General features: G+C 38.2%; 1 protein-coding gene across 1 annotated transcript in view; it reads right to left on the bottom strand.

Annotated features, from left to right (window-relative positions):
* LOC119739795 (plexin-A2-like) overlaps positions 1–11,715 on the bottom strand; it is a 35,764-nt gene extending 24,049 nt beyond the window's left edge. Inside the window, exons 1-6 of the mRNA XM_038214869.1 lie at positions 11,552–11,715; positions 9,779–9,984; positions 8,566–8,697; positions 7,571–7,661; positions 6,548–6,670; positions 2,180–2,358 (exon numbers count right to left, since the gene is read on the bottom strand). Of these exons, the coding sequence (XP_038070797.1) occupies positions 2,180–2,358; positions 6,548–6,670; positions 7,571–7,661; positions 8,566–8,697; positions 9,779–9,984; positions 11,552–11,594 (774 nt within the window). The 5' untranslated portion in view covers positions 11,595–11,715. The remainder of the gene's footprint in view (positions 1–2,179; positions 2,359–6,547; positions 6,671–7,570; positions 7,662–8,565; positions 8,698–9,778; positions 9,985–11,551) is intronic.
* Between the last annotated feature and the right edge of the window lie 583 nt (positions 11,716–12,298).

Below are 12,298 nucleotides of genomic sequence, written 5' to 3'. Positions count from 1 at the left end.
GCTTTCAAATTCTTTATGTTACTCATTTCAAGATGCTGATCTTGTATACTCCTAAATCTTCCTAAAATGGCTCGTGCCATATTTTCAATGGGGAGCGCTGATAAAATTCTACAAGCAGGCACACTATATTAACTAAAAGTGTACAAGTGCACCCTTCTCATTTCCCAAATTCTTACATTTTGCTAGTGCATTTTTTTTTATGGAATTTTTTTTGGGGGGGGACTAGACACAATTTTTTTGAAAGGAAATGTACTTAGTTATAAAGGAAATGTTTTGTGCCATTACTCAAAAGACTCAGTGTAATTCAGCTGCTTGGAAAATACACACAGACTCATTGACAAATTACACCACATTAAAAAAATCTTCAGTTAAGGCACATGGGTACTTGAGCACCTAGGAATGAACTCAATACAGATTTTATCTAACCGTACAAAACTAAAGCCTTTACTCTCAAAAGCAGTTGATTTTAGAAAACTGCTTTCCCCATACAATGTGCCTTTTATTTCATCATTATCTTAATAGCACTAACCATCATCTTCATCTGCCCTGAATTCCGTAACTTTTGTTTGTTACTGCCTTTTACAAATCCCTTTGCTGGTTCAAGTAATACACAAGATAATCTGACAGTGCACTTAAAAATGTACATGTAGGAGCATAATACCAGAAAAAAATTACAACAGTATAAAATCAACAAACTCTAGGCCTGGTCTAGAAGTTTTCTCAGTTATTTTCAGAACCTTTTCAGAATTTTTTGAAAATGTACAGTTTAAAAACTATTGGCTTTATTTATTTTTGTATTGGTGGTAATGCGGTTTAAGTTTAAAATTTAATAGCTAAATATCAATCACTTTTTTACTGATTTAACACCCACAAATTAGGTAAAATAGCTATGATAATAAATTCTGTCTAAAAATGAAGCACTTGCTCATAAAATCAGTATATTTTTGAAAATTTGCATATTTTAAACAAAATGCCTCCTTAATCTTAAAAAACCCGGCTTATAAACCATCATCTTCTTTTGCACTAAATTCAGTAGCGTTGATTTGTCACTGTCTTTTACTTCTGTTTCACAGAGTAATGCTTCAAAAAGTCATTTGACAGTGTTTGACAGTGCATTTAAAAATGTAGAAGTACACCAACACAATTGATTAGATTGATTTATTTAGCTGTTTTTAAGCTACTTGAAATGAGCTAAATGAAGAGTTTAAAAATCTACAGTTACAAAAGTAATCCTTTTTATTCGTTTGTTTTTATTTCGCGGTAAAGCCACTTTAATCTCAGAATTCAGCTTAGTATCCATCATGTTCAGATTCAGCACCCCCACATTAGGTTAAATAGCTACGTTAACCAACTTCTACTCAAAATGTATCGCCTGCACTACAATAAAGACTTTGCGGATTGCGATCACACGAATAATGAGTAACCATGCTCCTAGCCGACATCCTGACATGCTTCACAAGGATTTCTCATGAACAGAAACAATAACCCTTTTTTTACGACCTTGCTGTTATTCCCACAAATCACGTGTTGGGGTCATGGAAAGTGAGTGGAAGTGCGCGCAAGATGTTTCCCCTCGCTTATACGCTCGTCTGGTGTTTTGTTCACAACTGGTTTTAGGAGTGAAAAGCTTGAATAACCATAATTTCTCACTTCGTATGCATGTGGAGATTTTCAGTTTATATTTATAGCTGTCAAATCATAGCGACTTGCCAGTTACTCAAACAACGGACTCCATTGGTTTTTGGCGGGAAACGAAAAAGTTATTGGAACTTAACTCTTTGAAAGATCTTTCTGAAAGTTTACCCACTTTTAATACTCATATTTTCGTTAGCTGCATACTATTCCCAATCGCTTTGAAAATTCCTACAATGATAGGAAATCTGATTTGTATAGACAAATACAATGTTACGCAAAACTACCATTTTCGTGACAAAAACAATCGCTTTAGTGACAGGCAGCAATAGGCCACATGGGCAAGAATACCTTTGTATTCCACAAATAAAATGGCCGACTTTGGAATATGTAATATGACGTGGATCGGAGCTGTTAAAGGTTTTCGTTAAAGCAATGACTCCAACGATTCCGGCGTGGAATCGCCCAAGCCTATGTAGCATTTTTCAGCACAAATCTCTGATTCTTTTACAAGCTATTGGCTTTCAAAAACTCCATAAATACCTACCGAGGTGATGTGTGGATCAGGGCACAAGTCCTGTCCACTCAGCCAACCCTGCCTGTCTGTGCACGCCGTCGTTATGCTACACATCTGAGACGGTTTACACCAACCGCAAGAGAATTTGGCATCGGCCAGGAGACATTTGCCGCAATTGGTCCGTTTGACCCCACACTTATACAAAGTCACTGTGTAAAGTTATTCAACAACATGTTATTACAAGTATGAAAGTAAAAATTGTCAAAGTTTGTGTCATTTTGGGTTGTTTTCATGCAAGTATTTTTCTTTGATTGCTCCCCCATTCTGTGCCAGAAAAGTGGTTACTGCTTTCATCCAGAGGTTCAGTTAATTTTAAGTCAGAATTCTGGATGAAGGCAACTTATTCATCTATTCTACATTCATTTAAGCATTTTGAAGATGCATTTCCAGCCCAATGTAAAGCAACAGTATTAATATGAAGCAGGGCCTCGCAAAAACAGACCATACAGGCCTATGCAGCTCTTGACAATCACCATTTTATGTGGTTATCAGCAATGTGCATCTCACATGCATCTCACAATGGTGACAGGCTAATGACATGCTAATATTTTCAGATTTTAAGTTCGTAACTTGGGTTTCATTTGGATGTACTTAACCCGCTCAGCCAAAGAGAAGCTTGTTCAAGCCCTCATTTCTTCTCATTTGGATCTTTGTGACTCTTTGTTACCCCGTAACCAACTAGCTTGCTCAAGACTAAACAAATCCGCTGCTCGTATTGTGACCCTGATACCCTCTAGAGCCCATATCGTCCCCAATTTTGCAGTCTCTGGGCTGGCTCCCTGTTGCTGACCGGATCAAATACAAGCTTGTTTTTCATTGTCTGCGTGCTTAAGCTCCTGAATACAACGTAGGGTTATTAACTCCATACAATCCGTCCAGGGGTTTGAGATCTTGTGATGCTTCTTTGCTTCAGGCGCGGTTCTACGGGGTGGCTGGGGGGGGGGGGGGCTGTAGCCCCTCCCCAAAAAAATTGTCTAGCCCCCCCAAAATAAATTCCGTAAAAAAAAATTGCATTAGCAAAAAGAAAGAATTGTGATGTACATGCGAACGGTCTCCCCCTAAGAAGAAATAGCCGTGACAAGGGTGCATTAGTTAATATAGTGTGAATGATTTTAGGATTTTATTGGTGCTCCCCATTGAAAATATGGCATGAGCCCGAGCCCCCCCCCCCCCCCCCCCCACTCGCCATCTATTGATTTTCGGAGGCCGAAGTGTCTGGAAAAAATAACCGGTCAACATTTCAGCACACCTCCCTGAAAAAAAATCTGGATCCACCGTGCTAGCCCCCAAAAAAATTGGTTCTAGAACTGCGCCTGCTTTGCTTGTTGTCCCTCATACTTGCACATCCTGGGGAGATCGATCCTTTTCTCACGAGGGTCCTTATCTTTGGAACAAATTGCTTCTCGATATTCGTTATCTGTCATCTGTCTCTCAATTTAAAGTTGCCCTGAACTCTTATTTTACTCGTTCCAGAACGCTCACAATATTTTTTGTTTAGTTATTCATGAATTTAATTTGTTTTTGATTTTCTGATTTTTTTACACTTGGGTCATTCCATGTCAGACCAACGCACTTTTTTACCTCATGTCTTCCGATTTTAATAAAAATTGCTGTGCTTGTAGGTCCTAATGAGCAATGAATACACACCAATTTTTAGCCCGATCCGACCTACCATGTGGTCAGGGCAGAAGCCACAAAAAAATGGCATTTTTAGAGTAAAATACCACCCTTTTGGTATAAATATGTCAAAACTATGGCAATTTTCATCCAATATATGTGAATTGGTTTTAAAATAATGAGGATTGCATGCTCAAATCACTCTTTTGTCAAAATTAAATTTTGTGAAAAGTAGGTCACGTGACCTTAATATGCTATCGTGACCTGTCCCAATTTTTGTAATAATGTATCATTCCGAAAATCAACGAAATAAAAATAACTTGCTAGAGCATGTCTTCCTCTATCAGAATCTACTAAAAATCAGTTGGGGTCTTCAAAATTTACAACTTTATGACTACTTTTGTACAGTTAGTAGGTTACAAATGAGTCAATTTATAGACTTTACATAAGAAATTCACCAACACAACTTACTATTCTGTTTCTAAAGTTACTAAAATTAATCTAGATTTTTATGTATAAAGTACAAAGCCAGGAAAAACAAAATTCCACCTTCTGATTCCAAAGAAACTGTCTAATCAGAATATCTGGACTCGGAGTGTGCTAACCACTAACAGTAACCAGGCCTTCACCCAGTACAGCGGACTCACGTCCAGGTGAAATTCACCTCAAAGGAACAAAATGCCAAGTCTGTGAGAGTCATTAAAGTTCAAGAAGCACAGTGATGAATGAGTAAAGGTAACTTTGATTGTAATATTAAGTATTATCTTCAAGCAAACTTGAATCCTAGACCCTGATTAGTCCATCTATAGCAACAACTGTGTGATTTTATATAATATTGCACAGCTATATTGCACCCCAGATATTAAAAATGTACGTGTACATATGTTGTGTTATTTCCTGCAGAACGGACCAAAACACTACATGTATGCACGTACATCTTCACTGCGTGTACACATTTGATATCAAGTTTGCTTGAAGATAAATTGGTTATAAATCCCACTTGCGCTCGTGGAACACGGAATTATGTAGTGCATCGAGTGGCATATGGGTCACAGCAGCATTGCATTATTTCATATTCCAAGCGCGCTCGTGGGATAACTAATTATCAGTGGCACCCAGGAGGGGGGGGGGGGGCCTTGAACCCACCCTCAATTTGTTTGTTTGATTTTATTCTAGTTTTTGTTGGTCCAATCTTTTACAGAAATTTGAACAAAAAACGATTTATGACCCCCGCCCCCCCCCCCCCCACCAAAAGCCAAATCCTGGGTGCGCCACTGCTGATAATTTACACTATGAGTCTGGTTAGACCTCATCAGCCCTCAGAATGAGAAATTCACAAACCAAGATATATTTTAGTAACTTTAGAAACAGAATAGTAAGTTGTGTTGGTGAATTTCTTATGTAAAGTATATAAATTGACTCATTTGTAACCTACCAACTGTACAAAAATAGTCATAAAGTTGTAAATTTGGAAGACCCCAACTGATTTTTAGTAGATTCTGATAGAGGAAGACATGCTCTAGCAAGTTATTTTTATTTCGTTGATTTTTGGAATGATACATTATTACAAAAAATGGGTCAAAGGTCACGATAGCATATTAAAGGTCATGTGACCTACTTTTTTCACAAAATTTAATTTTGACAAAAGAAGTGATTTGAGCATGCAATCCTCATTATTTTAAAACCAAATTCACATATATTGGATGAAAATTGCCATAGTTTTGACATATTTATACCAAAAGGGTGGTATTTTACTCTAAAAATGCCATTTTTTTGTGGCTTCTGCCCTGACCACATGGTAGGTCGGATCGGGCTAAAAATTGGTGTGTATTCATTGCTCATTAGGACCTACAAGCACAGCAATTTTTATTAAATCGGAAGACATGAGGTAAAAAAGTGCGTTGGTCTGACATGGAATGACCCAATTGTAATGCGCCATGAGCGTCATTTTTGACAGATACTGGCGCGTTATAAATTGTTTTTATTATTATTATTATTATTATTATAACGCCTTGACGACATTGATGGCAGTTTTTCAAAACTCGACTTCGTTTCCGATTTCGCTTTATCGCTTGTAGCTTTTAATGTTCTAATCAATTTTTTTAATAAATCACTTGCTTCGTAAGATTATACAGTTATAATAATAGAGTTTGATGTTGCTGTAAGATAACATTGACTAATGTTGATCGGGAATCTTCAAAATTAGGCACCAAAATAGCACTGTTAGTAGGCGGAGCTGAATGAAGACCGAGTTTTGGAAAATCTTGGTAACGGTCGTCAAATTCAAAAGTGTACATGACGCAGCAAAAAGTTCGCCCATACGATCCGAGTATGTTTGATGCACAAAATCGTTGTTGAATTTCAAGTTTTCTAAATGAAAGCAATGAATATTAATTATCAACTCATTAAAAAAAAAATAAGCAATTAGCAGTTAATTAAAGCTATATTATACTCGGAAATACTCGGGCGCTATCCGAGTGTCCACGAAACGAATTCGGCAAACTTCGGAAATTTTCGGAAAAGGGAGGAATTCCTCCTGTTTTAGTCACGTGACGTAAATTGTAATACAATGTATTACCGGAGGCTACCGAACCTAAGATTCATCATGAAAAGTCAGAAACTGTTGGTATGGGAACCAGACTAACATTCTGTTCGGTTTTGGATGGATCTGGTATGGTGGGGGTTCACGGGTCTAAACACTAAACTTCTTGATTATTTTACCAGTTAACATGGTTGGGTTGTCCAGAACAAAACTGCTCCCGCGGATCTGTAAGTCAGCAATGAGGACTTTCTCATCCATGATGTAGTTGTACTGTTTGACAAGAAATGAACACCCTTTAAATTATTGGAACAACTAATATCCACTTTACATGTAAGTCTAAGAGATATTAACAACTTCCTTCTTCCATGTTCCGTGAAAACATGTTAATCAGGGAAAAGAGCCATTGCTCCGTGTTTTCATCCCCGTTAAAGCCTGTTTCCTCATTCACACGTACATGTACACAAAAGAACAGGTTCGGGGATGTTCAAGTAACCATCATTTAAACATTACTACTATGACTGGTCTCTTTAAATGTTTTGTATAATTGTGTAACTTTAATTATGAAAAACATCATTATAGGTAAAGAATGCAACACATTGAAAGTTAACCTTTATATATATAAATATATATTCTATATTTTAACCACACCCAGCTGCTATAGCCTATTACATAGAACACCCCTGGTAATCCTTCCCTGATGTATTTTTCACAATATATAGTAATAAACTATTTGAATCTTAGCAAGATAGAATGATTACTAGAATAGCATATAATTAAAACTATTTCAGAAATACCGGCATCCTTGTAAAGAATACCAGATCCTGAAAGGACTTGTTGTATGAGATTTTTATTCTCATCTAAGATATTAAACTCAATCCACCCTGAAGAGAATGCTGTATTATTCAGAGCTCATGTTTCTGCACTGAAAATATTGATATTCACATTATCTGTATACATGTGCCTCATTCCAAATGAATTACCTTCTTTGTTTATATACATCATAGCAAAACATGTGCTCAATTTAATTCTGTATCGTACTTGCTGTAAATTAGTGTCGAATTTTGACAAAGATCAAAACGGAATGTACTAGTGCATTTTGCCGGATCAGTTTTGTGTCTGTTACCATCACCCTCTGTCTTTTTGATAATCACCAGATTCTTGATAAACCATTCTTAGGAATCTACTTGCTCACCTTCATATGCGCGCAAAGAATTGTGTGTCACTGAGTACGATGCCTGCAGTCGTTTTCTCCGTCGCCCATTCTTTGTGCCTTAGTACACACGTGTAACCAGACTATGGAAGAAATATAAGTTAATTAAAGACTTGCATTGAAGTGGCTGACAGTGTTAAACAATCCAACTACAGTAACCGAATACATCAAGATGGAGACAAACAAGCAGTAAATAACGTCTCGCCCGCCTGTCTCCAGCTCGACTGATTATTTACTGCGGACATGGTGGATGCTGCAAAGTATTGAACAATTCTTCTCGGAAAGAATATGATGATTTGTCAGGCTACAAATGAATCAAATTTTTAAAATGTTCACAATTCAATATAAAAAAATACAGTTTACCTATTCCTATTGGTCAAAGCCCGTCACGTGGGGGGTTTTCTCTAAACGGTTAATTAAAAACGCCGACTAATTTCAAACACCGCTTTTTTCCCCAGCACTGCTGCGTTCTGCGCCACATTGCGCGGTATATAAGGAGATTTGTAGTACTACTCGCGCAAGGCACATACCATAAACATATAGAGGTGTTTCACGAAGCATGGAAGTAAAATTCTTGAACAAAATCGTTAAAAATTATAATGTTGTCTTTCTTTGACTTTCTGATCGAAAAGTATTTATGAATGGATTTTTCTGTGTGGTGTTTCATTTTGGACTGCTAGATGCATTAAATAGCAATTTAAAGGCAGAGTGGACAATTTGCAGCTATCAAGATAGTAATGACACTAACATCCCTGTGACATTAGTCCTTCTGATGGCATGCTGTCATTTTGAAGAAATCCGTCAGAAGTTCATTCACAAGTCCGGTTATAAGTGAACAATACACAATGGAATGCCTTTGTCAAAGCTCATTGGAATATTTTGTGAGTTGAAATAGGACCAGAGGACCTTTGATAGACAAGTGATGAACTCGGCTACAAAACTGAATCAAACGTCGTGTAATAGTTACTTTTCAGCGTTTGCCCTTACCATTACAGGGAGTCTGGCAACATTCACTGTCAAAAGTTGAAATTCTGGTTCCCCAGCTGGAATGAGAATTTCTGGAGTGTCTTCAATCCTTGGGCAGTAATCTTTTCCCTTCATGTCTGTGTCTATTTGCACCTGTAAATTGATAACATAAACTAATAATTAATTTTGTGTACCTTCCGATACAATCTCTGTCGTCTAATAGTTGCAACCACTTATATGGAGTCGTGGCATTTCAATTTTGACCACCTTTTTTTTTATCGGACTAAACCAAATTGTATAGCTGACTATCTTTCAGTTGTGTGCCAGTTTTGGCATGACCGATGAGAATGTGCATATCACATTTACAACTAGTAATATGTGATAATCAAAACACATTTGACATTTCAAAACTTCATTCATGAGCAATGGGATACTTTTTAGACGTTGGTGGCAGCCAACACACCGGCCCTTTTTCCATCGTTTGCGTTATTAGGACGTCCACTTTAGCTTGAGGTAAACAATGCTGCCACCAACGTCTCAAAAGTCTCCCATGTCCTCCTGAATCTCATAGGCCTATATCTCGGATATGATTGAAAAACAAAACAGTAAAATGTTTATATCGTAGCACGGTAATGATTTCCCAATGCCCGTACTAGCCAACGTAATTATGTCTTGGAGATTGTAACTACCTAGGGGGTGTGCAAAATCGTATTGAAATCGGAGGATTCAGGACTGTTATAGGGCTATAAGTCTGGCATTCTTTGACAACATAATTGTCTTTAAACTCTCTGTATACTGTGAGTCTAAATAGTGATTCAAAATAGTACTTGCTAGAGATTGTCTTGAATGTCATAGGCATTGCTTTGATTCCATAGGCATTGCTTTGATTCCATTTAAAGGCTGTTAATAATGTATTTAAAATGTTTAAAAAGGTTTTACCCAATGATTCCAATATTTATCTAATATTTTGGGAGTAAATCAAATACAATTTCAGTTGATTGTCAGGGAATCACTAGGGTGGGTGGGTCTGTCGGCATATATGCAACCAAACTTTGGGTCACCTGTTGTCTGAAAGTTCGATTTTGCGGTGGCTGGGTGACAAAGTACCTAGCCAACTTCTAGCAAGGAGTAGTCAGTCAAATATTTTATCACACCATCCCCTCTTCAATAGATTTGGCGCGCCTACATTTTTCTTTCCTTATAGTTATTTTTTCCAAATGAAAGTCATTTTCACCTGTTGTCCAACGATGACAGCTGAGGCAATGCAGCTGCTAGCGTTGCCCATGCACCTGTTCTCAAAGACACACCAGTTGCACAGGTAGTCGGCCACACATTGGGTGCAGCTATCAAAGGCACTGCAGTCGTAGAAGTCAAAGGTCGTGTTGACGATGAGTTTGTTGGTCTCAGTGGAATGGAGGGAGAGTGTCACCATCAGGACGCCTGGAAACAAAAACCAAGAAATAAAAATAAAACAATATTAACAGCAAAACATGAACACTATACCGCACATTTAATCGAGAGGCCAATTAAATGGTGCTGTCCAGTACATTAGCACATGTATTACATTGTATGACATTACATATAAATTGTATCACATTTAATGACATTGTATTACACTTGTATTACATTGTATTTATTTCCTGACAAATTATAAGGTTTTTTTTTATAAACAGCAGCACTGACTTAGGATTGACTTGTTTCAAGTTATTTAAAATGTTGTTTATTTAGATGCCTTCCAGATAAACAAACGAAATTCAGGATTGGGCCATTTCAGGGAGAGGAGGGTGCAACAACAATCTGAGATGCAATCACATTAAAGATAAAATAGGCCTATGTTTGATTTTCAAACTGGGTAGTTATTAAAATCAGAGAACTGCATGCACAGGGCTAGGACTTTCTATCATTCGTTTGCTCAAACGGGGGGGGGCGGCAGACCCGTCGGATTTTTGTTTATGTCCGATTGTTGCGGACAGGCGGACATAAAGTAATTATTATTACTGTATATTTGGGGGGGGGTGTCAGAGCGGGGGGGGGTGTCAGAGCGGGGGGGGGGGTCCATTGCCCAAATGGAGCGTCTCCGAGTGAATATCAAGATGTATATGGTGATACCTAGGATAGCAAGACCGTCTTTCATCACCGACACACATTCACGCATAAGTCCAGAGACATGCTAAGTTGAACCCTCGACGTTTATCGCATCATTGGATACACTGCCCGGTGCGCGCTTATCTTAATTGGAGTACCAGTTGCTAACTCACTTCATCCAATGTTTTAATATATTTCCATTTCACAATTTGAGCCAGTTGAAGGATGTTTACGATGGTTTATTCCCGAGTCCTTGGACCTTGTATTTTTTTTCAGGTTTCAACGTCTCTTATAATTGGCTAAAAAAAAGAGATATAATAACAAAATGGGCAACATTGACTGACAGCATTTTCTGGTTGTATCATGGATGTGTTTGTCAATAAAAAAAAGTCTGAAAATGTGACAATATATGCTTTTGTATGACTTTCTATGTTCATAGTGTGATTCTTTGCAATTTAAGCACATAGTTTTCGGATGCAAAATGGTCTCCACATTTTCATTTCCAAAATAAGTACCCTACAACTTGCGATTCTTTACAACTGAGTATGCAAAAATGTGTGTGCTATACTCAGTTTTGTGAGAGGGGAAACAGGGACGGATCCAGGTTTGGATCAAGAGGGGGGAGGGTGTTGGCTGCCAAGAAGCGCGGGGGAAGGGGTGTTATCAGGCATTGCTGTGTTTTTCTGCATGTTTTCTATATTTTTGCAGCCCAAGAGACACCCTAACATCCTCTGTAGTTCTGCCAATGGGAAATAGGCTTTTGGGGTTTACGTTTTCATCTGTCTTGAAAAATATGAATTCCACAAGGACAAATCAGTTTTTAAAAGAAAGACGGTTCTGGTTTGTGTTTTGCATGCTTTATAAAAATAAAAGTGGCTATTTTGTTTGTTTTACTACTGTTCTCCGCAATCTCCAGTTTTACCTTGCACTGTTGATGGCAGTGATGAATAGGGGGCGTTAAGCATCGGACGGAGGATGTGGTGGTTGTGAAGACGACCGTGGCAGGCTGGGGTAGATCTCCAAACTTACACATGTACATGAAGCTAGTGGTCGGATCCAGTTGGGGTAGGCCTCTGGTTGTCAGAGTCAACTATACAAACAAACAAAAATAGGAAAATAATTTACGGGTGTGACCCAAACGGGTATTCAGAGCTACGGCTACGTATATTGTTCCAAGTAGTTGTACTTGACAAGGACTTGGGCAATAGCTCTAACAAGAAAATAATGTAAGGCCATGTCCTCAATAGTATTCCGAGCTACGGTTGCGTGTATTGTTAAAATGTGCCCACATCCAAGTACACGTAGCTGTAACTATGAACCTAGAAAAGTAGACAATGGCTCTAGAAAAGAGATTCGGATGCAGCCTCCCTGTAGAGCTGTCCGTTTTCGAGTAATTTAGTATTCGATTACTTAAAGTGCATGTTGACCACATATTTGGATATTCGAAACTGCCACCTGCAACTTGTGCCACGCCAGTCAAAGTCACACGCAGAGCGCACAAGTTAACATTTGCGTGCGGCGATCGGAATTGGCCGCTGGAGTGTCTTGCAATTAAATGATTTTACAACTGTCGGGGGCCTTAACCTGCTTCAGGATAGGAACAGTTACCACAACCTCCGTCGACAAAAAAGCTATCGTCAACAAAACAAGGTACCGTCGACAAAAAATG

The sequence above is a fragment of the Patiria miniata genome, unplaced genomic scaffold, assembly GCF_015706575.1.
Source record: "Patiria miniata isolate m_02_andy unplaced genomic scaffold, ASM1570657v1 HiC_scaffold_4, whole genome shotgun sequence".
NCBI lineage: Eukaryota > Metazoa > Echinodermata > Asteroidea > Valvatida > Asterinidae > Patiria > Patiria miniata.
This window is presented reverse-complemented; position numbering and strand designations above follow the sequence as displayed.